Raw genomic sequence first — 25,823 nt, forward strand, 5'->3', positions numbered from 1 at the left:
GTGGGACAGAGGTTGAATAAAGTAGGGAGAACAAAAACAGATTGTAGTTGATGTGCTAAGATTTTTATAGGTTTATTTAGAATCAGGGAGTAGAAAATATAATAAACATAGTTTATCTAGCTCTCTTAAATAGTCAATAGCCAATATTATTACAGTTGGATCCCAGTTTATAGCCAGCTGCTAAATGATTAATGTTAATGTAGTCTTAATTCTAACATAGTACAGTATGGTGTACTATGTTAGAATTAAGACTACATTTCTCACTTTGTTCAAAGAATGACTTTGTCTTTGTACAGTTATCTTGCTGCAAACACTTGGACAAAGGACTGAGTATTGTAACCCAAGGAACATAATTGTGGCATAACTAACTTCCACATATCAACTGCCAGCTTCCAGCTGATGAGTTGCTGTGTGAAATATTCTTGTTTTCATTGGTAGTGATTAGCCCCTCCCAGCTGGACCAATGTGTAATGAAATGTGAATTAGAGCTGTTAAAACAAAGTTGAGACCAGTTCTTAGCAGACATACAGATGTCTCCACTTATCCTGTTTATTTCTGTAGCAGCTACACAGAAATGCCATAATTCTACTGTCACTCTAAATAGAGGGGAACTTCTTAAAGGAATAACTTTTTATCCTTACAGAGAGATAAATAACTCAGAAAATGTTTCAGAGCTGGCACACAACTTACTGGATATAGTAGGTCTCAGTTTTTGAAAAGTGGATTTTTATTTTTTTTATAATAGGATTTCTAGAAACATTGAAAACATTTTTCTTTTCAAATTGTTAAACTTGCAACTTCAAGAAAGTTGAATTTGGTTTTTTGTTGGGTTTTTTTGGGCGAGGGGAGGTATAATTTATTGTTTTTTAAACTGAGAGCTTTAACTGAGATTTTGCAATGTCAGCTGTGGTAGTTGAACTGGATAATCTTTCTCCAGAAGACACTGAGAGTGAAAATGATGCCAAGTCCTTTTCTGGTAAAGCCAAATCCAATGAACTACATGTTGATTGCTTCAGTCTTAAACTTCACTGCTCACACTCTTCACCTGCTGGTAAGTTTCATTTTTATTGATTTTTTTCCCTCTCTCTTCTCTACCCCCACCCTCCAGGCTGTCTTTATTTATGCATGTAATATGTGGAATGAACTATAGTATCTAATATGAAGAATATTTTTCATAGGGTCTTGTAATCAGCATGTATGAGTCTGAGTTCTTGTTTTAGTTAACATGTGTTGCTGTCAGGTGTACATGTAAAAGAGGGTAGATCAGATACTGATTGTTTAAAAAAATAAGGGGATAGATTTCTTCTATCTCTTAAGAGCTGACCTACAGAGGCTGCAGTTCAGAGGAGGAGGGGAAACAGTGGCAGTCACCTTTGCATCACCTGGAATATGGGCTGCTGAAGGAAAAACAATAATTTTTCCTGAGCTGTTTATGGGCTGTGCTTCAGCCCAGAATCTCCTTCGCACCAAGAGCTATGACTACTTGCCTGCCCTTTCCCAGAAAGCCTCCCCCATAGCAGAACTTTCAAGGGAAGATACACTTACAGTGGTTCTTCATTGCTCCTACACATGGGGAAATTCTCTCCTTGCCCATTGTGGCTCATTGATAGGTTTTGTATGCTGCCTGAGAAGCACATAGGGTTGAAATAGATCCCATGAAATGTGAACAAAATTATCATCGAGTTTGAAATTTTTATTCCCTTGAAAATTCACTTGGCTGTGTCAAAATACAGCTTTATAGAATACCACTAACACACTCAAGGCTGTGTCTGTAATTTAGATCTGTTGAACCATCTCCCCTATGCCCTTTAATACCTTCCAATTTATTCAAATGACTCTCATCTAAGAAATACACTTAAATATGCTGTCTTCCTGTGGGCTACACCACAGTTTTCATTGTGTATCTTACCTCACGTGACTCACTGGGAATGCCTTCACTGGACTATGTTTCCACCTGCTCTATAATCACTAGTAGCACAGAAAACCAACTAGTTAAGCATATAGCAGCTGAATGTGAACATGGAGATGCTTTATCTTGGGGGCGGGGGAGGGGAACAATCCCAACCGGACATTGTAATTTTGACTTCACAAAAGCAGGTGAATAAGTAAACAGGTCTGTCGCTATAAGTATTTTCTTAGCAATGAACCTCCTGGAAGTTTGTGTAATTATCATTTTAAACATACTAATTTTAATAAATATTGTCACATACAATAGCCAGAATTAGCACAATATGAATACATATAAGGTGATGTTATCTAATCCCTTGCAAGCAAACTGATCTGTTTGCTCCACATTTGTCATACTCTTAGTAATAGTTATTTCCTAATTATTTATTTCATTTTCAGTCTATGTGAAAAAATCAGTAAGGCCTAAATCTTGAAAAAAGCGGTAGTCTGTTTGACTTCAGTGGGGCTACTTGGGTGTGTACATTTAAAACACACACATAAGCCTCTGGAGGATTGGAATTCAGTGTTCATTTCCTGCACTAGGCAATTTTACATTGCAATATTTTTAAGCGTGCAATATCATATGATGGAACAGCTCATGTTGCACTAACTACTACTTTTCCTAACAGATGAAACAAGAACACTCTCTGAGTACGGTAATTTGGCAGGTGCTTAAGTACCTTGATGAACTTGGGCCTCTGAGGGTGATGCTGTCTCTCCAATCCTAACCCCCTTTTTTTCCCCAAATGTTGAAGGAAAAAGACCGGCCTTGCAGCATGTCTAGATGGCTAGTAAATGCTGATCTGGGGAAGTTAAGGGGTCTTCTAAGAGACCATCCTGCTAGTAAATCCCTCTCGCTTAAATCAAGAAGCTCCAGTATGGGAGTGCTCCTGACTGAAAGAGTAGTAGTAAGAGAGAGCCACGCTGGGGTGAGGTAGTATCTTTTACAGAACCAACTTCTGCTGGAGAGAGAGAGTGCTGCGTGGAGCTCTTCTTCAGGTCTGGAAAAAGTAATCAGAGTATCATAGCTAAATACAAGGTGTGACAGTCTGTTAAGCATAAAAGCTTAAGGTATGTTTCAGGAGACCAGTTAAAGTGAAGTGGGCAATTAACACCAGTGCTGTCATAGGACAAAGGAGGGTTAGTAGGTTACAAATTGTTGTAACAAGCTATTGTATATTGGTATCTAGCAGTTATGGAATAAGTTCCCAGGCTCATCTTTCAAAGCTGTTGTGTAGGTTTCCTTTAATAAGAGGACTGTGAGGTTAGATAAAGAGCGATCACTTTGTGAAAAGTGTTTGCCAACGGTGATATGGTGTTTTTGTCTTATCATTTTCCTGTGTGAATTGAAAGCATAGTGATTATTCAGGTTTACCCACATAGCTGATGTTGGGGCATTGGGAGACTACTGAAGCCAAAACAGGAGATTTTAGGCCACTAAAAGTCTGTGAGCCCCCTGGGGCCATAGGGACATGCCGGCTGCTTCTGCAAGCGGTTCAAAGCTAGGGCAGGTAGGGAGCCTGCCTTATCCCCGTTGTGCTCACAGACTTTTAGTGGCCTAAAATCTCCTGTTTTGGCTTCAGTAGTCTCCGAGAGATAGAGCCTGATTCTGGGAGACTCCTGGGGAAACCAGGAGGGTTGGCAACTCTACTGTGGAGAGCTTGCTGATGTTGGGGGAGGATTTGTTTGAAGGCCTGAAGAGGGGGTTCATGAAATATTGTTCAGAGTGTTGTCCCTCTTAAGTATGAATTGTAATTCTTTGATATGCTGTAGGCTTCCAGTGTTTGGTAGGTGACAAATAAGGGTGTGCAGTCAGTGTCCCCACCGCCCCACCCCCACTCCATATTGAAGCAGGTTCTCTCAGGGTATTTGGGTTGCCTGTTCCATGATGCTGTTTACTGCTCTGGTGGAGTGTCCTTGATTGGTGAAGGTGGTTTTAAGCGTGACAAGTTTTGTATCCCAGACTTCCTCATCAGAGCATATTCTGTGATATCTGAATGCCTGGCTGTAGATAACAGATTCTTGGTGCATCTGCAGTGGTTACTGGATTTCTGGAGGTAAATGTGGTGGGAAAATGGAGTGTGGGGAAACATGCAAAAAATAAAATGACAGTTCAATTTTTTCTTGTGAGAGATATATCCTTCCAAAATTACTGATTTTATTCATGTCGCAATATTTTTGTATAAATCAGTTATGCATGAGTTCCTAGTTGCTTAAAAGTAGGAAATAACTTCAGCAACTGTGCAGTCCTTGTTGACAAACCTTGTCACTTCAAGGATGACCTTTGTGCATCATTGGAAGAGTCAGTAAGTTCTGCTACTTATCTTGGGGACCAATACAGCTACAACACAACTTATCAATAACTTTTTTATTTTTATTTTTGAAGAATGGTGACTTTAATGCAATTAAAATCTCAAAAAGTCATAGCCTTTTAAAATTGCTTTGTTTTGATATTTATTTGACCAATATTTCAAAGAAGCAAACCTTCCATTATGAGTGTTAGCGTGAGTTGGCTGAAGTCTGAATGAAACTCTGTTTTAAAAAAAAAAATCTTTGGCTTCCACTATATGGTTTCCTAAGAAAAACTTACACATGCTCAGCAATGGCCATTGATAAAAATAGATCTATTTTGGCTACAGTAAAATAACAGATCTGTTTTCTTAACACATAGGCTATTTCCAGGCAACCCAGATTAATACTCTGATGCAAAGTATCAAAACCCTGACAGGGACAGTCTCCAAGCATAATGCCAAATTTTCCAGGTATGTACAGTAAATAACCTGAAAATCTTTGAGTCTGGGGAAGAAAACATATTTGGACTTTATTCTTGCATTTGGATCTGCTAGTGCTGACCTCTGCACTCACACACTTACAGTGGGATGACACATGGATACAGGGGTCTGCCTTAGTAGATCCTGAAGCAGGATTGGATTGGAGCCTTGACAGCTTAATTTTATTACCATGGGTTATAGCACAAATGGCAAAGAGGAAATACTACAAACAGCATGATGAAGTCAGAGGCCATGCTGCACTAAATGTTGATTGGTTGATTTTTGTGCCCAGTGTAGACATCAGTGTGCACAAAATTTCTTTGAAATGGAAGGTGCAGTAAGTCAGAATGTGAGATGCATCCATTTAGAGATCCTGATTTTGGAATGTATTTAAGCATGTGCTTAAGCTCGTCCCTGTTCATGTGTCTAACTGGAATCTAAATATGTGCTTATATGTTCTCCTGTATAAGGATCTTTTCTTGAATTGTGTCAGACCTTTCAGTTCAAGGGGAAGTGGAATAATGTAGTAAAAGTTAGAGTTGGTCTGAACATTTCTAAAATTTCAGTAAAAAATGGGGAGGGGGATGTCTTCGTTGGGAATTGGTCCTGCTTTGAGCAGGGGGTTGGACTAGATGACCTCCTGAGGTCCCTTCCAACCCTAATCTTCTATGATTCTGCCCCCTCCCTTCCTGTCTTCTGTGTTTTTTCGTGCCTCTAAGTTGTGTCACCCATTCTGCAAACTCAGTTATGGATGTGCATATGTGTTGTCAGAATCAGGGCCATATTCCTTAAGCATGGTGCAAATAAAATCTTACATTATGAAAATTGAGAGAATTTTAAATATATATTCATTACCAATTTTCAACTATGTAGTGTAGTTGTAGCCATGTCAATCCCAAGATATTAGAGAGACAAGATGTTGGTGAGCTAGAGAAGCTTTCCAGCCACAGAGAGGTCGTCTTCAGGTCTGGGAAAAGTACTCCCAGAGTCACAGCGCAAATGCAAGATGGATCAGATTGTTTAGCATAAGTAGTTAGCACACACTGTAAGGGATCTTTCAAGGTGGAGTGGCCCGTTAACACTTCTGCAGTCATAGGACAAAAAAGTGGGGTTTAGTGGGTTACAGATTGTTGTGATAAATCATAAATCTAGTGTCTTTGTTCAGTCCATGATTTGTAGCGTCTAACAGAGTAATGAACTCAAGTTCCAAGGTATGTTCAAGTGCAGAATCCTGCACTTAGGAGGGAAGAATCCCATGCACCATTACAGGCTGGGGCTGACTAGCTAAGTGGCAGTTCTGCAGAAAAGGACCTGAGGATTACAGTGGGCAAGAAGCTGGATATGAGTCAACAGTGTGCCCTTGTTGCCAAGAAGGCTTACAGCATATTGGGCTGCATTGCCAGCAGATCAGGGGAAGTGATTATTCCCCTCTATTCAGCACTCATGAGGCCACATCTGGAGTATTGTGTCCAGATTTGGGCCCCCCACTACAGAAAGAATGTTGACAAACTGGAGAGCGTACAGCAGAGGGCAACGAAAATGATTGAGGAGAAGCTGAGGGAACTAGGCTTGTTTAGTCTCCAGAAGAGAAGAGTGTGTATGTGGGGGTATGGGGGGAGGGAATTTGATAATGCCTTCAACTACCTGAAAGGAGGTTCCAAAGAGGATGAAGCTAGGCTATTCTCAGCAGTGGGAGATGACAGAACAAGGAGCCCTGGTCTCAAGTTGCAGTGGGGGAGGTTTAGGTTGGATATTAGGAAACACTATTTCACTAGGAGGGTGGTGAAACACTGAAATGGGTTACCCGGGATGGTGATGGAATCTTCATCCTTAGACGGTTTTTAAGGCCCAGCTTGACAAAGCCCTGGTTGGGATGATTTAGTTGGGGTTGGTCCTGCTTTGAGCAGGGGGTTGGACTAGATGACCTCTTGAGATGACCTCTCTTCCAACCCTAATCTATGATTCTATGTCTTTTTGAAGTGTTGTGCAGGTTTCCTTTGAGGATGAGAACTGAGAGATCAGATATAGAGTGATCGCTTTGTGAAAAGTTTCACCCACAGAACATTCTGGGTTTTTCTGTTTTCCTATGTGAGTTCATTCAAGAGTAAAGTGATTATTTGGTTTCACCCACGTAGTTGTTGGGGGAGGCATTTAGTGCACTGGATGAGGTATACACATGTTGTGATAGGCATGTGTAGGATCCATGAGTCTTGAAAGGTGTGTTCTGGGGGATTGTTTGTTGTAGCAGTGGAGTCTGTCTTCAGGGTTTGCATCTGTTTTTCTGGCAGGCTCTGATGCTGCTTTGAGTATATGTGTCCTGGTCTGTGGAGAGCTTGCTTCTGATGATGAGCTTGGAGAGGTTGTTTGAAGGCTAGAAGAGGAGATTCAGGAAAGATTTCTTTCAGGATGGGGTTTCCATTGAGTATGGTTTGTAGTTGTTTGATTATACTCTATAGGGGTTCCATTGTGGGCTGGTAGGTGACAACTAAGGTTGTGCAGTCGGGAGGAGGAGAGGAGGAGTGTATTTCTGTACTGAAGTGGGTTCTCTCAAGCTATTTGGGTGGCCTTTTCCGTGATGTGATCTACTTCTCTGGTGGACTGTCCTTGTTTGAAGGTGTTTTTACATGTGTTAAGGTGTCTATCCCAGACTTTCTTCTTGGAGCATATTGTGTGGCACATGAATGCCTGGCTGTAGATAACAGATTTATTGATGTTTGATGTAATTACTGGATCTATGAAGGTAGGTGTGGTGATCCCTGGGTTTCTTGTTTTTCTCAGGGGATATCTCTTTTCCCCTCTTCTTCCCACACGCACCAACAATACAAAGCATCCAAGTAGCGCTAATCTGTGTACAGGGGAGTTACTGGTGGTAGTGGCATTTTTTTAATGAGTAACCCCATGTTCAGCAGGGCTAGAGATTCCCACTTGTTATATTCCAGCATTTACAAAAAAAAAAAAGAGTGAAATAACAAATCAGGTTTTCTTTAAATATACATTATGTTTAAAGAGAAATATCATCTCAAAAAGATTCTTGGCCACTGATCCATCCCTTTTGCATTATTCTTGTGGTACAATGAGATACAGAGCTGCACTGACAGGGAATTAGGAATTTGCTTGAATAAGGGACTCCCTTGAAGATATGAAGTTGGCATATCTGCGTAAACAGTACTTCCCACCCTCGCCCAGTGTAGTGAATGTAGTGGGAATGAGGCCAGAGCATGCTTTGTTTCAGCCAGTCTGGACTAGCAGAATAACATCTGCAGGTTAGAGTAGCCTCAAGGCTCTTATAAGTTGGGACTGCACTCAGAATATGTACATAAAACAGAACAGGAAGGGACTTCCTGGATAGTCAATTCCGCTGATATCACAGGCAACTCTTACATGTAATCCTCATCAGAAACTTGTCAAGGTCTATCTTAAAACTAGTTAACTTGTTTGCCCTACTACTCCTTATTGGAAGGCTGCTCCAGAAATTCATTCCTCTGGTAGTTAGAAATCTTCTAATTTTTAGCCTAAATTTATTCATAGCCAGTTTATACTCATTTGTCCTTGTGCCAACACAGTTCATTAGCTTCAATAGCTTGTCTCTTTCAATGGTGTTTATCCTCAATGTATTTGTAGGGCGCAATCGTATCTGCTCTCAGCCTATGTTTTTTCTAAGCTAAATAAGCCAAAATCTTAGGCTCTCAATTCCCCATATCATCCTTATATCCTTTTCTGTTCCTGTTCCAGTTTGAATTCATCTTTCTCATCTATCTTGTACGTGGGTGGCCAGAATTGTACATAGTATTCCAGATGAAGTCTGAGTGCCTTGTACAATGTCATTAATACTTCACTATTTCTACTGGAAATGCTTCGCTTGATGCATCCTAAAATCGCATTTGTCTTTTTCACAGGCACATGACACTGGTGATTCATAGTCATCCTGTGATTGAGTATTACACCCAAGTTTTTCTCTTTTGTTTCTGACTGAAATCCTAGCTTACTGTAGAAAATTTTATTAGTCCCCAAGTGCATTACCTTGCACTTTGTACTATTGAACTTCATCCTGTTTTTATTACTCTAGTGCTCAAGGTCATCCAGTTCTTTTATATTTTATATTTATATTCCAATCTTCTGAATTGACAATAACTCTCAACTATGTGTCATCACAAATTTAATTAGCACACTCCTACTTCTTCTGCTAACTTCATTAATATGTGGAATCAAAGGGGAGAAAGGTGAGAGTCATCTATGTCTCCCCTCCCCTTCTCGTTTCCTGTTCACCAAGTGGATCTCAGGTGTACCTGATGATCTAGATCTAGGTTTGAACAAATGTTATTCCCTGACATAACCTATATAAATACATGCACTTTCAACAAACTCAACTTTCTTGTGTCCTCTGAAATATACGGATCTCAATTTAGCATTCCAAAAACATCTTACAGGAGTGCCATCTTCAGTGACATAAGAATTACATTCTTTGATTCCAGATGAAGTGAATATTTACAAGGTAGGATTTGGCCATTGTATGGAATATTTACTTTGGTGAAGCGGAAATATCTGAAGAATTTTACGTAAAATATATTGTAAATAACTCAGCTATTACACTTTATGTGATGGTTAGATTATTTCATAGTGCAAAGCCACACTGCTGCCACTTGTGAATGTCCTTTAAACTGAAAATATTTCCATTATTCTCTGAAGATTGAGTTAATCCTGTTTATTGAAAATTGCCTAAATCACTATTCTTCAGTTCTCCCCCTGAGTTTTTGTGGTAATTTTCTCATTCATTTCTTCTGAATCTTGAAAACAGCTTAGATGACATTTATATCATAGTGTGCAAGGAGTTACATACACAACTGTGAATGGTAGCTGTGCATGTAATCATCTTTGTGCCACACTGACAATTCATCCTAATTGTTCAATCGTACTGCTGTGATATAGTGCAAGAAAGAACAAAACTGCTGATATACTAGGAGGAGTTGCTGTTAATTGAAACACAATTTTAGGTCCCAGTCTTAAAATGAACTCTGTGCAGGACCAGAGATCAATTCAGGATCAGGACATTAGACTTCAAGGGCTTCATTCTCATTACCCTTACTCCAGTTTTAAAACCATGCAACCCATTGGCTTAACTTGTAATTTACAACTGGAAATCCTTGTAATTTACACTGGATCAGCTACCACATTGCTACTTCTCTCTCCCTCTACTCCTCACTACACAACAAAAGATCACAAGAAAATATTTTCCTGTTCTGTCAGTTCTCCCTAGGAAGGAATGAACAGCTTCAGGGAGGAAGATCAATATTAGGAAAAATCCCTTTACTTATGTGGCCATGAAGATAAGGCTCATTGCAAAGCCACCAAAAAAAAAAGTAATTAATTCAGTGGCAGAGTACAGACATAAGTTATTAGCAATTTCCTACCTTCCACATACTATGTAATGTATTTCATTATTTCTGATGGATAACAGAATAATTATAGATTTCTTACTGAGCTGTTGTCATTTTTAATTCTTTTTTTACCTTGGAGGCCAAACAGAACTGTTCTATACAATTTGTGTCAAATCCTGGTAATAGGGGACTGTAACACATGAAATAAAACAAAGGTAGACTCTGTTATTCCCAGACTAATATATTTAATATACTACCACTTTATAAATTAAATTGGTATCTGCTGTAGCTCTTGGGAGGGGAAAGCAACTCAGTGGTGCTCAGATCTGGAAAAACTGCAGTAGAATTTATGCTGCAAAGTCTCAACAGTGCTAACACATCAAGTACTCTGGCATGGATCGGCATTGTAGCTAATCATCCTAAAGATGCACTGTGTGTTACTAGTGTGAAATCCTTGTTCTGTTTTTTAAAAAAAAGCCCACAGTAGGCCCATAGACAAATAATAATTCAAAATTCTCAGAGAGGTCTAGCCCACTGAAGCATACATCTCTGACCCTAGAGTTCACAACTTCTATCCTTGCATGGCTAAAATAGATGGAAACTAAGCTGGATATAGACATTTAATTTTTCCCAAAGGCATCATTCTTTTCTATGCTCTTCCTCCCACTAATAAGTTGTTTACTTTTAAGCTGGGGATGCAGGCAGGTCAACTAATCCTAGTCTATTTAAAGGAAATCTTTTCAGTGATGTATTATTGGACAGTAATAGCCAGCTGTATTTTCACAAACATGTATGTATTTTATATCTCAGCTTCCCTAAGTAACAACAGACATAAGACTTGATTTACATACAGCATGTGCTGTTTCTCAGACGCCACTGGAAAGTTGTCTGATTTAACAAGTACGGTGAAGTACTTACAAATGTTAAACTGCAGTATTTTGTCCTGGTGGATGGGGATAGGAGCAGAGAGTGGTTTTCCTCAGTCTTTACTCTTGCTGTCATTCTTTTTCTTTCGTTTTTGAGTCAGCATGGGTCTGCCTTATGTCTTAGTTTATTAGCAGCCAGTCTGCACACTGTATGCTTGAGCCTAGCATGATGCCCAGGTAACAGGCTGGAATGCAAGATATGTCAGAAGAGGAGATCACTAAAATACCTGTAATGTTTCCTAACTGTATCAGTGTAAGGATATTGTTACAAATCAGGGCTTGTAGCAGAGCTAGTCTCTGCCCGGCAATTTAATGAGCGCATCTAGCCTGCAAAAAGTGTCCTGATTGGATATACCAATTGGCTGGAAGGGCCAGCAGACTGGCTCTTAAGCCTGCAGCAGCAGCTCCTTCCTGAGTGCTCAAGGCTCACACCACCATGACTCCTAGAGAGTTGCCTTGTTCCTGCTGTCCCTGACTTGCTCCCAACCTTGCCTCACCCTGGTCCACATATGAGATCTTCTTACCTGTTACCCTGCTTGCTCCTGGTGTCTGATTCTGCCCTCAGCTCTGGATCCTGCCTCTAGCTTTGACTCTTGGCTCTGGCACCCAGTTCCTGATCTCTGCCTGGACTCTTGGCTCTGACACCTGCCTCCAGCTCTGTCTCTAATCCCTAGTTTCTAATACTCCGTTCCTGTTGCTTGCTCCAGCCACGAGGCCTTACATATTGAGCAGCCTACACATAAGGGCCAGGGGCTCTGGTGCAAGCATGGATCCTATTAAGGCACCAGTGGAACTGATGGATGCTCAGTACCTGCAACTGCAAGTGGCAAATACAGAATGTGGACCTGCAAGAACAGGTTGCTGCTGACTCCTTCATGCTGTCCCTGCACCTGGAGCCAAAGATTCCACTGCCTGTTTAATTTGATTGGAAAGAGTTTTGAGGATTCCCAAGACAATGCTGGCTCCTGTTCTTTGTGCACTTTAGATCATTTCCCACTGATCAGGCCTGCATGAGTCTCATCTTAAACTTGTTCACTTTGGCTTGGGCTTCCCCCACCCCTTCTGGAACAGTCCAGCCCCCTCCTGGGACAATTAGAGGAATTAATTCAAGCCATGTCTATTATCTTTGACCCCAATCATATGCAGACATGGATTCAGCCCTCCAGGCTTCACAGCAGGGATACTCACCCACGGCCAAATGTCATTGTTTGGCTACTGATAACAGGTGGAATGAAGCAGTGCATTATAACCACTTCCACTGGGGCTAAACGAGATTATAAAAAATGAGCTTATGTGAATAGACCCTCTGCCCACCCTGAACAATATGATTGGTTTAAGCATTTGAATCAACAATCCACTCATGGAGCGGTGCTGAGAGTGTGCATCAATTCTCCAGAGGCCATTAGCATCCCTGTCCATGCTACCCCAACCACGTGAGTTTTTTTGCCTGTCATCAGAACCCATGACAGTCAACCAGGCCCTGCCCACAGCTCTCTGATACAGAGAAGCTCTGACACCAGCAACTGAGCCTGTGTTGGCAACCCAGCTACTTGCACTGATGTGCCCAGTAAAGACTCAGACAGCACAGGGGCTGGGAAAAGGCAGGGCCTGAACCCCAAGGAGCGAGTCCAATCTTATTTGGTTTTCTCCCTCCTCTGGGAGGCCCTCGGTCAGCACAGCAGGACCGTGAAGCCATTTTCCAATGCGGCTCTGCATATGTCCACTGATTTGAATACTGGCAAGCCCCAAGATTCATCTAGAGGCCCTAGCTGACTGGGGAGCCCTGAGTATCTTGAATTTTGAGGTCCATGTGATACTATGATATGCAAGAACTCTCCAAATCTGGTTGAGACTACTGATGAGTACCTAATCTTTGGGACCATTAGCCCACTAGGCCATGCCAATGACAGTTGCCACTCTCTGGAAGCATCAGGATACCTTCCAATTTGGTATAAACTGGGAACACCTCGCTCTAGTCATCTTAGATATGTACTGGCTTTTTACTCATGATCCCCACATTCCCTGGGAACCCTACAAATTTTAGCTCCTGGTATTGTTAGCAATCCTGTCGCCCAGGACCCAAGGACCAAACTGGTGTATGCTACAGTTCATGCCCCACACTGGAAAACCTTGAACCTCAAGAAGTGACACCCCCCTCCCATGAGACAGATGAGTGAAAGCCCACCTTCCACTCTCGATATGGTCACTCATGAATCTGTGTCATGCTGTCCATCCTATGTAATGCTCCAGCACCTTTCAGCACTTTATGAATGATATCTTCTGGGATATGCTTCACCAATTTGTCTTTATCTATCTTGACAACATTCTCACTTTCTGTGAGCAACCTCTTTTTGACATCATGGGTGTACTGTTCTTGAAAGACTAAAACAGAATAATCTATAAGTGAAACAATGGAAATGCAAGTTTGACTGGGAAACCCTTGAATTTCTCTGTATTATTTTGCCACAGGACTGGCAGTGGACCCCCACAAGGTATCAGTCATCATGGAGTGGGCAGCACTTAAGGATGTCCATTGACTCTAGACCTTCTTGGGTTTTGCTAATTTTATAGACTTATCCCAGGATCCTCTGTTCTGGCTGCCCTTCTCACAAACCTGCTGTGAAAGAGAGTCTTACTTAAATAGTCCCGAGAAAGTCAGGGTGCTTTTTATAATTTGAAGGAGAGGTTCATCTTGGCTCCCATAATCTACCTACTAGATCTTTTAAGGTGGACACTTTGAACTGCAAGGGGCAGGTCTATTCCAACTTGACACTCCAAATGAGCAACTTTACCCATGAACTTTTTACTCATGAAAATCCACTCCTATTGAGAGCAAATATGATAACCTATCGAAAGAACTGCTGTCCATCAAAGTGGCCTTTGCAAAATAACTCTGTCTGGGAGATGAAGTGTTAGGTTCCCAGTCTGTTCTCACAGATCATAAATATTTGGAAAGACAGCCAATACCTGGACCAACAGCAGGCATGATGGTCCCGCTTCTTTGAATGATTCAAATTCACAGTAATCTATTGGATTAGGATAAGGAATGAGAAGGCGGATGCATTGGCACAGAGGGATGAGTACTTAAAGCCTGTTGAGTAGACTGACTACTATCCTCAAGCCCCCAAACTTCATTTCTGGCACCATACCCTCTGTCCTGTTATCTTCCATTCAGTCTCAGTTGACTGACAATCCCTTTGCCATCCAAACCTGTCAAGCCTCAGACTACAACCAGGACCATACCTCCGCAGTATTTGTTCAAGGACAGGATCCTGTGCTGTGAGGGATGCATCTAATGTAACTGAAGGAGCTACTTAGCTTTGAGTCCTACAACTCAGCCACAATGCTTCCCTGGCAGGCCACTTCAGACATTCCAAGACCAGGAACTTTTGGTAGCCAGCTGTATGCACCTCTGTTGCTTCCTATGTAGACTCTGTCTTATGATCTTTGCACCTGGACCAGGACGTCCTCCCTCTCCTCCCCCACTCAATACCACTACATCTCTTCAAGCCCTTACCTAGTCGCCACTGGCCTTGGACCATCATTTTATGGCCTTTATCAGGAAATTACCACCTTCCCAAGACCACACTACAATTCCAGTGGTGATTGACCATTTAACTATGGTGGCTTATTTTTGTTCCATGCCAGTCACTTCCCTCTGCTCAAGAGACAGCCCACCTGTTTGTTAACAAGCTCTTTTGTCTCCTCAGCTTGCCTGTGGACATAGTATCTGACTGGGCACCATAGTTTATTTCCTGCTTCTGGCAGGAATTTTTATGCCACCTGGGTATTGATGCCCTAACCTCAATGTCATATTACCCAAGGACCAATGGTCAGGCAGAGTGGGTCAATCAGGTCTGAGACCAATGCATACATAGACTAGAAAACAATCATCAAGATAATTGGTTGTCTTTGATCCTTCATGCTGAGTTCACCTACATAAGCAGACCCCTTCTTTGTTAACTATGGTCTCCATCCTCACATTCATCCAAAGATCCACTCAAATTGTCTATGCCCACAATCACTGAATTCACTGCCCACATCCACCAGATACATCCCAAGAACACCAGTAGCAGTTAGTCACCAAGGCATCTTACAAATGTTATGCCGACTGGTCCCTCTACCCCAAACCTGGGTGTTGGCTAGGGGATAAGGTTTAGTTGTCCACCCAGAACCTGCAATTGACTTGCCTTTCTCAAACTGGACCTAGGGCTCTTCCAGATTATTAAACAGATTAATCCTGTTACATTCAAACAGTTACTAGATTAGCTCAAGTATTGTGCAGCACAGCAGGTGCCTTCAAACCACTAAAAGTCTAATAGATTACAGGGGAGCTACAGGTAATTTTCTTTTTGTGTTAACAAAGTGACCTAAGTTTGCTTCTGATACACCAGTATAAATTCAGAGCAATGCCACTGTTTTCTATTGATTCGTCTAGATTTACACTGGTGTACCAGAGTAACTGGGCCAGATTCTGATGTCACACAACACCTGAAAACATATGGTCAGTAATAGACAGAAGTGTTTTTCATGAGTGCACAGGAAGATATACACAGTTAACTGGGCTGGAAGCTGAATATTATAAATAGAGAGGAGTCTGAGTGGTGCTGGAAGAGACCAAGTGTCTTCCAAGAACACATGCTAAGAGAGAACTTGGCTGCCTGTTAATCTCCATGTGCAATTCTGAACTGTGATATTTTACTGTTAGACTTTTCACAGTAGCTTTTTATCTCCAAGAATTATACATTTGTGTGCATACAATATATAGAAAATTAGCATAATTAATCCAGTGTTTTAGTGTGCACTCACTTCCTCTTCCAAAATAAATGTCCTTGATCTAAGTATGCTAAGTACTATGATCTGCATAAACTGAATCACAATTAGGTACTTTTTTGTCTGTATTCTGTAAAGTGAATTGGCCTAAGATTATAATTGTTTAAAGTATACATTACTCTTATTTTTTCTTAGATTATGTATCTTAATATTGTAGAAGAGACCAATAAACACCTGTAACACATCACATTTACTTTTGTCACCTAATAATGAGTACAAATATCTTAAATCTACATCTAGTCAGGCAGTCTTCAGTTGAGATTTATTTCCATTGCATTTCCATTTTTATGCTGCAATTCACTGTAATTTTATGGAAACGCAATATTGAAGTGCAATGTACTGTTGTCTAAAATTTCATTTCAGACCATTACTAACTAGAGAAGAAATCTTTTTTTTAGCAAATTCAATTCTAAGGCAATAAAATCATCTGGAGGTGGATTTAATCTAATTGATCTCATGCATCTCCCTGAAAACACAAGATTGTTCATTATTTTATCTTTTTGTCTTGTATAGTTTTAATTAAGTCCTAAGCGTTGGGGTTCCCACTACTTCCTCTGTGAGAGTAGTCCATCACCTAGTATGTATCATTCTCAGCAAGCTTCCCTGATATTCAGTCCAAACTTCTTAATGTCATTCTTTTATTTCTAGTTCTACTTCTGTGTGCCACACTAAGTTCCTCATCCTTCTTCCTGTTTGCACCATTCAAATATGTGCAAATTATGCCTAACCTATATCCTCACTTCATCAAGCTGCTCCTATTTTGGATATGTGTGTTTGTACAATGTAGGTTCACTGTTCATCATTAGATTCAGGATTTGCCAGTGATTAACATACAGTGACATCATGCTTGGGCACTAACTGGTCTCTGGTGAGCAAAAGGTTAAATTAGCTCATTGTTCCCCACCCTTGCATAGAGGAAGGACTATAAATTGACTGTGTAGGAAATGTTGCCTAATGCCAAACGTCACACCACAGAGTTGAACCCCAAGCTGGAAGTTTTATTTGCTTTGACTATATTAAATTATTTTACTTTTGTTGTAAACAGTGACCTTTTAAGGAGATGATCTTGTTGACTGCAACTATCTTGTCCTGCCAAGTCATTCAATGAGTGGCGATTCTCATACCATAGGATTTCCTCAGAATAGGAAAGATACATCTGACATCTGTTGATACCCAGTGGCTTTTTAATGGTAATTAGAGCTGGTTAGAAAACTATTTGTTCTGCAGAATAGTTCAATTTCTCATTAGAAAACTGTTTTTGGCTTTTAACAACTAAAAGCTGAAAACTTTCAATCCAAAACTGCCAAAACCCCAAACTTTCAAGTTTTCCTTGGAAAGTTATCAATTTCCCACCAAATAAACAAAAAAACAAAACATTTTCTGGGAAAGCAGACCTTTTATGTGACATTTTTCTTGATACTGTTGAAAACCCAGTTTCCTGTTGGAGCGGGAAAAAATTGATGGAAAACCTTTTAATCGGTCCTAATGATGCTGCTGTAATGGATTGCAAATTTATTACACCACTGAACTCTCAAGTCAAGTTAGCTGATACTTATGTTTGTTTCAAGTTCGCCTGATTATACTTCCATGAAGTGTAACACAAAAGATCTGTGTTCTTTCTGTAATCAGTTGAGCCAGATGGTTTGATTTAACTATATAGAGTCACTATAAATGAAAGTAAGTTATAGCATATGGTGGTTTTTAAGTAGAAGATGATTAGTGTGTTAAGGGCCCAAGCCTGCAAACCTGACCCAGTCAAAACATCCATTTAAGTCAATGGACATTTTGATTAAATAAAATTGCACAACTGGATTTGGTACCTTTAAAAAAAAGAAATGTTCAGTGTGCATTAATCACAAACGTGATGACTAAATTAGCTGGTTCTAAACTGTCCTGCTTTAAAAATGGATGGACATTGAAAGCAGCTTGTGTTTAAAAAAAGAGAGAACTATTGAAACAGAACTTAAGTTTTGTTTCAGCATTTGTGTTGGCAGTTTTGTGTGGCTCTGTGGTATGCCTGGTATGAGGCACTGGTTGTCTCTGCTCAGTTATATTAACTAAACTTAGTGCTATTTTAGAAATGAAATAGCAATAAAAGAGTCTATTTTAGTAACAGTTGATATATTGGTTTTGGTGTTGTCAGAAAAGACAAGCAAAATATAAATGTGGAGTCATTTTAAGGGTTTAAGTGCATGTGCATGTGTAAGAGAGAGAGCGCAAATACATAAGAACCCAAAGTGGGCATAAATATAATCTCCAGCATTCAAGGTCCATCTCAAAGCAGGTTGAATGAACTTGAGTATTTATTTGTAAATTCTGACATCTCATTTTTCTTGGGAGTGACTTGTCCTTGTCCTTCTGACTAATTTATCTAGATGAAGTAACAAATGTATTTTGGTTGGGTTTTTTTTTCCCCTTCATATCTGAAAGAACACAGAGTTCACGCTAGTGTACATATTTCACTGAGACTTCAGACTGTTGACCTGTTGATTCACCACAGGAAGGAAGTGGTGAGAGGATGCATGTGTTCACTTGTTCTTTTCATAAAGACCCTGAATGTTGAAGCTAGGGATCTATCTTTTTAACAGGGTGGAGCAGCTTTTCCTGCTCTCCAGTACTCCAAACTATAGCTTGCTGTAGCCTCTCATAACAAACCTCACCTTGTTGACCACTTCTGCTGCAATACCTTTGAGAAAACCTTGTTTCCCCTCTGCTTGTGTTCTCCAGGGATTTGACCTTAATTTCCATCTGTATTATCTTCTTGGGTGACCTCATCTATTCCTTTGGTTTCTCATCATTTTGGTGCTGACAACTCTCTCTTCTGCCTTTTTGGCCCTTATCTTTCTTCCTGATTAAGCTTGTATCTCTCTTTGTCTAGGGTTATAGGAATTGCCATGCTGAGTCAGAACAGTGGTCCGCCTAGTCCAATATCCTGCCTCTGACAGTGATCCATACTTCCTGCTTCTGAGGAAGGATAAGAAAGGCCCCAGTTTCTCCAACATTGCCTCAAGAATACCCTACCATGCCCTCAAATTAAATGATAAAAACTGAGCATCTCTCTTTAGTTCTGAAGGAACTCGTATGTGAAATTACAGAACTGCTAACTGTGGTATGTAACCTATTGTTTAAATCAGCTTCTGTAACAGATGACTCTAGGATAACTATGTGACACCAATTTTTAAAAAGGGATCCACTGGTGATCCTGGCAATGACAGGCTGGTAAGCCTAACTTCAGTACTGGGAAAACTGGTTGAAACTATAGTAAAGAACAATTGTCAGACACCTAGATTAACATGATTTGGGGAAGAGTCAAAATGGTTTTTGTAAAGGGAAATTGTGCCCTCACCAATCTAGTAGAATTCTTTGAGGGGGTCAACAAGAATGTGGACAAGAGTGATCCAGTGGCTATAGTGTACTTAGATTTTCATGAAGCCTTTGACAAAGTCCCTCTCCAAAGGCTCTTAAACAAAGTAAGCTGTCATGGGATAAGAGGGAAAATCCTCTCACAGATCAGTAACAGGATAAAAGATAGGAAATGAAGGTTAGAAATAAATAGTCAGCTCTCAGAATGGAGAGAGGTAAACAGTGGTATCTTCCTGGGGTCTGTACTGGGACCAGTCCTATTTAATATATTCATAAATGATTTGGAAAAAGGGGTAAACAGTGACGTGGAAAAATTTGCAAATGATACAAAACTGCTCGATAGTGAAGTCCAAAGCAGACTGCAAAGAGTTACAAAGGGCTATCGCAAATTTATAAATCTATGGTATGCCCACATCTTGAATACTGTGTGCAGATGTGGTCACTCCATCTCAGAAAGGATACATTGGTTCAGAAAAGGGCAACAAAAATTATCAGGAGTATGGAATAGCTTCATATGAGGAGAGATTAATAAAACTGGGACTTTTCAGCTTGGAAAAGAGAGGACTAAGTGATGATATGATAGAGGTCTATAAAATCATGATTGGTGTGGAGAAAGTAAATAAGGAGATGTGTTATGAGAAGGAGTAAACAAGAACTAGAGGTCACCAAATGACATTAATAGGCAGCAGATTTAAAACAAACACAAAGTATTTTTTCACACAACGCACAATCAACCTGTGGAACTCTTTGCTAGAGGATGTTGTGAAGGCCAAGATTATAACAGGATTCAAAAGAGAACTAGATACATTAATGGAGGAGAGGTCCATCAATGGCTATTAGCCAGATGGGCAGGGATGGTGTCCCCAGGGCCGGCTCTAGCAATTTCGCTGCCCCAAGCACAGTGGCATGCCTCAGGGGGCGCTCTGCAGTGGCTCCAGTGGACCTCCCGCAGGCTTCCCCCTGGGGGGTCCGGTAGTCCTGCGGCTCCACTGGACCTCCTGCAGGCATGCCTGCGGATGCTCCACCAGAGCTGCGGGACCAGTGGACCCTCTTCAGGGACGCCTGCGGGGAGCTCCACCGGAGCCGCCTGCCGCCCTCTCAGCAACGGGCAGAGCGCCCCCCGCAGCATGCCACCCCAAGCACGTACTTGGCGCGCTGTGGCCTGGAGCAGGCCCTGGGTGTCCCTAGCCTCTGTTTGCCAGAATCTGGGAATGAGCGACAGGGGATGGATCACTTGATGATTACCTGCTCTGTTCATTCCCTATGAAGCACCTGGCATTGGCCACTGTCAGAAGACAGGATACTGGTCTAGATGGACCTTTGCTCTGACCCAGTATAGTTGCTCTTATTTTCTTTCATTCTCTTTCCCCTGCCACACACCTTCCCTGTGATATGGATATTTCTACAATTCTTCCTGTCACTCAAACTCACATTATGGAGTTAATTTTACATCTAAATTTTCATCTAAATTGATACATTTCTAAACAAGTCAATTTGGATGAAATATTGTTTAGGGGACAAATATTTAATGTTCTATTTTTACATTTTTAATGGAACAATTTGATTTTTTCATTTTAAAATGACTTTTTTTTAAAGCAAATTCATAGTTTTGATATAAAACATGTATGAAAAATTCAAGGTCAAAATTGGAACCATATTATCAAAATGCATGATTGGAAGAGACCTTGGAAGTCATCTAGTCCATCTCCCTGTGCTGAGACAAGACCAAACATGTCTTGACCATTTTAATTAAATTTGTTAGAATTTTGTTGCATCAGAAATCTTGGGGATGGGGGGGACTTTTATTTTGGAATTTATTTATTTTTAATTACAATTTCCAACAAAATGGAAATCCAGTTTTTGCCCATCTCTACTGTATAATCTATTTTGGACTATATTCTTAGCTGAGTTAAATTTCCTCTATTCCCTACCCAGCTTCTATTTGTATCTTCATGTTCTGTAGTTTGTAAATTCTTCAAGGCAGAGACTGTGTCCTTTCTTTAATCTCTTAAAGCACTATGCAAAGTTATGGAGCAGGGGTGGTCAAAATGACTGACCCTCCAAGCCACATACAACAATCTTCAGAAGTTCAAGAGCAGGGAGGCACCTGCCAGCCCTTGGGGCTTCAGCCCTGCTCCTGCTGAAGCCCTGAGCCCCAGCAGGGGGGCCTGGTGGAACTGAACCACTGATATACCGGCAGAGTCACATGCTCCCTCTTCCCCCGATTTTTGCCAGGGTTTCTGGCCCTGCTTGGTCACACGGTGGCACCAGGCCCCCTCCCTGCAGGGCAGCTGTTGGAACGTACAAGCTGGAAGCTGCGGCTGTGGGGAGAGGTAGCAGCAAACAGCAGGGAGAGCTGCTGATTTTGCTGCTGCTTCTCCCACTATAGCGGCCCTTCCCTGCAGCTCCCATCTGTTAGCCACTGTGTCTCCATGTGGAGCTAACACCTGGGAGCTGCAAGGAGTGGCCACTGAGGGTAAAGAGGGGGTGTGCCTGGGGAGGCAAATTCAAGCTGTTGGGGGAAGGGGGGGGTCAAACCTTTAAATTGTACACCCCTGACCCCCAGCCATCACCAGTTACCTCTGGCAGAAGTCCCTAGGCCCACCACCCTGCCACCAGGAAGAAGCCCTGAGCTTCCCCCAGTCTGGTAGGCAGAGGATGGGGGAGAGCCTGGGTGGCTCTGTGAGCCACACTTTAACTGTAGAAGAGCTGCATGTGGCTCACAAGCCATGGTTTGGCCACCCCTGTAATGGTGAATAATAAATTTTTTGCTGCTAATAAAATACCAGGAAGAATTAAATATAGTATTTGTCATGATTCTTGTGTAACCTATTTTGTTTTCCAGGGTTTAGGAAAACTATTGCCTAAACCATGTGTTGTGCAGGGATTAAATGGGACCCTTAGGACTGAATTTTTTTGTATGCTAATCTAATATTTTAAAGCTTAACATAAGTGGAGTACAGCTGACAAACTACACAGTAGCTGCCACGATATATAGCACTTGTGTAGCTCTGTACGTCTTCAACACTGGGCAAACATTAACAAATGCTCCTAACAATCCCATGATTAGACAAGTCTTTTAATTTATATTGGGAAACAAAGATACAGAGAGATTAAGGTGCTGAGTGCTGACAGGTCTCATTGACTTCAGATGGAATTGGGTGCACTCAGAACTTCTAAAAATTAAGTTGCCCAAGGTAGGCAGTCTGAGCCACAATTACAACTTGGAAGAATCCGTTCTTGCTTGTAGAGCTGCCTCTCCCTTTTTTTATGTATATGTAAATTGTACATACTGGAACATTTGCAAAGTATATCTACCCAAAATGTATTGTAGTGCTTGACTCTCTTTGGTGACTGACAGTTAAACATGTAATACTAATAACTAGCTATGATGTTACTGCTTTTCATCCAAAGATCTCAAAACACTTTATACAGGTGGTGGTATTGTCACCATTTCACAGATAGAAAACAGACACAAGAAATGACTTGTCCAAGGTCACCCAGCATGCCAGAAATAGAGCTGGAAGTAGACCTTGTCTCCTGAGTCTTATCACTCTGCCTAGTTGGGCACACACCCTCCCAAATATGTTTGCTTAATTGCTTTTAATCTCTGGATTTCCTAACAAGAAGTGGTATCTCTAAGGAGCAGATTTTCAGCTTGTATAAATCTGTTTATAGCCATTCAAGTTAATGGAACTTTACAACAGTTGACAAATTTATGTGGGCATAAGCTTTCGTGGGCTAGAATTTCTAACACCAAAATAAGCAATGAGTACAGTGATATTGGGCATTCTCTTCAGAGCTATGTTTACCACAAATATGTTGAAATGTGAGTGTAGGTGGTTGACGGTGGGTGATGATGATTATTTGTTTTTAATTGAAGAATGAAAAGTAGCTTTCAAAATGTATGTGGGGGGGAAGGCACATAAAGAAAATCCCAATAATACCTAACTGGGCTCTGTTAGGTGACAGTGAAAGCTCTGTGAGATCATTTACTGGCAGTACTATACCTTAAACCTATTCAAATGATCATTTATAAAACATTTTATAAAAACAAACTTAAAACTGTACATTCTAAAATAAAACGTTGATGTTCCAAATGCATAGTGCATAATTAAGTGCGATTGCAGATGACTATAGATATGTAGCTGACTGTAAATGTCACTTTAAAATTCACAAAAAATATAGCAGAACACTTAAGGAAATTACTGACAAAAAAACTTTTAAAGACTATGTTAATCAATGCCACTGCTGCAGAGCCAGGGTTCATCACATTTTATACCTTGTTTATGCATTTAATAACATGCATCTAAAGATGTCAAGCCTTCATGAAAAAATATATGCTATAGAGTTGTGGGGAAAAAACCAGTAAATTATTTTATTAGAGTTTAGTGACTTTCGTAGAGGTGAGATATACCAGTAGACAAACTTAAAGCCTGAGGGTTGTGGGAGGTAGGGTAGAGAGGAAGATGGTAGGGGAATATCCTCAGATCCATGCATAGGCCAGCTAACCTAGTACTGCAGCTAATTCTGTCAGTCTACAAACAATCACCACAAGAAGTGTTCCCGTTGGATCTGCTATACTGTACAGCATGCAGGGCCGGCACTACCATTTAGGCAGCCTAGGCAATCGCCTAGGGCACCAGAATAATTGGTGGGCGTCATTTTGCCGGAGGCGGAGGCAGGCAGCTCCGGTGGAGCTGCCGCAGTGGTGCCTGCGGAGGGTCTGCTGGTCCACGGCTCCAGTGGAGCCGCCGCAGTCCTGCCTGCGGATGGTCGGCTCCTCGCGCGGCTCCGATGGACCTCCCGCGGGCATGACTGCGGCAGCTCCACCGGAGCCGTGAGACCAGCGCGCGGGGCGCCAAAATTGCCGGCCACCTAGCGCGCTCAAACCCCTAGCTCCATTCCTGACAGCATGAGTGTATGTGCCAACCGATAGAGATGTGATTGTGGAGAGAAGCTAAACAAATTCTGTATTGATCTTCACTGCAGAGGATGTGAGGGAAATTCGCACACATGAGCTATTTGTTTTTAGGTAACAAATCTGAGGAACTGTACCAGATTGAGGGGGCAATAGAGGAGTTTTTGGAAGGAACTGATACATGTATCAGAGTCACCAGGACCAGATGGTATTCACCCAAGAGTTGTAAAGGAACTAAAATATGAAATAGCAGAACTACTAACTGTGTTATGTAACCTATCATTTAAATCCGCCTTTGTATTGAATGATTGGAGGATAGCTAATGTGATGCTGTTTTTTTGTTTTAAGGCTCGGGGGTTCCTGGCAATTACAGGCTGGTAAACCAAACTTCAGTACCAGGCAAAATAGTTCAATTCTTTACTATAGATTCAACCATCATATACATAAATGAACACAGTATGTTGGGAAAGGGTCAGCACAGCTTTTGCAAAGGGAAACTTATGTCTCACCAACCTATTTGAATTCTCTGAAGGCATAAGCAAATGTTTGGACAAGTATGATCCAGTTGTATATGGTGTACTTGGACTTTGAGAAAGCCTTTGACACGGTCCCATGACAAAGGCTCTTAAGCAAAGTAAGGAGTCATGGGATCAGTGGGAAGGTCCTCTCATGGATCAGAGACGGATTTTTTTTGTTGATTGGTTGTTTGGTTTTTTTGCTGAGTCATGCTTGAGTTATTTTGGGGGGATGTTCAGACAGCTTCACAGAAATGAATTGACTATGGTCTAAGTATTGAAGAAGGGACTATTTTAGTGAGAGAGGTAATTGGAAGCAGAGAGGGAGAAGAACAAGGAACCCTGAGAACAGCCAGGCTTCATGGCAATACTTAGGCTGAAGTCTGTTCTATGTAGTGATTTGAGTTCTCAGTAAAGCCAAACCCTAGGAAAAGGCCTATATCCAGTATATGTGAAGACTCCATTCAGAGCACAATTGGAACTCTCTACATGCTGACATTGCTGTTTTTATCGCATGCCATTTGTCCCTTTTATTGTGTGCAAATTCATGTTGAAATAATAGTGTGCATGTATAATGAATGCTTGAAGTCTGTAATGGCAAGTAACACATGTTCAAGATATTGTGGGGTTTTCATCCCTGTTAACATGTATATGATACATCAGATATACCATACAAGTTTCAGTGCTACAAAGATGAAGCCACTGTACATTTAAATGCAGCATGCTGGCTTTTTCCAGACTTCCTACAAAATTATTTTTTGTAGGACACTGCCGTAAGAATCTAATGGTCCCACTGGGCCAGAGCTCTCTGCAGCTGCAGAAGGCAGCAGGGCAGGGTTTTCCTCTAATTAAATATTCATCTAAATGGGCTTTGCTGTTGCAGTGCAGGAGAAAATAAATATAAATGTGTTGCTTGTACAGGTGAAAGAATATCCCACCTTTCTTTTAGCGAGCCTTTACAAAAAAGATTGGCATAAACAATGATGGTTTTGTTCTTTAGCATCTGCTTTTCTCCTTAAAGTATTAAGTCTCTTATAACACTACAGAATGCCTAGTTGTTTCCATGCCACTCATTAGGAAATCTCCCTTTCATCATCAGCTCTCATAATATTAGACAATTGACAGGAAAAGGATATACACTTCTATTGATTAAAAACTGCACATGCTGGTGA

The 25,823-nt window shown here is 41.1% G+C and overlaps 1 protein-coding gene across 1 annotated transcript in view; it reads left to right on the forward strand.

Annotated features, from left to right (window-relative positions):
* The first annotated feature begins 525 nt into the window (after positions 1-525).
* Positions 526-25,823, forward strand: part of ANO3 (anoctamin 3) — a 403,783-nt gene continuing 378,485 nt past the window's right edge. The window contains exon 1 of the mRNA XM_030560189.1: positions 526-1,051. Within this exon, the coding sequence (XP_030416049.1) occupies positions 898-1,051 (154 nt within the window). The 5' untranslated portion in view covers positions 526-897. The remainder of the gene's footprint in view (positions 1,052-25,823) is intronic.

The sequence above is a fragment of the Gopherus evgoodei genome, chromosome 4 (assembly GCF_007399415.2).
Source record: "Gopherus evgoodei ecotype Sinaloan lineage chromosome 4, rGopEvg1_v1.p, whole genome shotgun sequence".
Classification (NCBI taxonomy): Eukaryota; Metazoa; Chordata; order Testudines; family Testudinidae; genus Gopherus; species Gopherus evgoodei.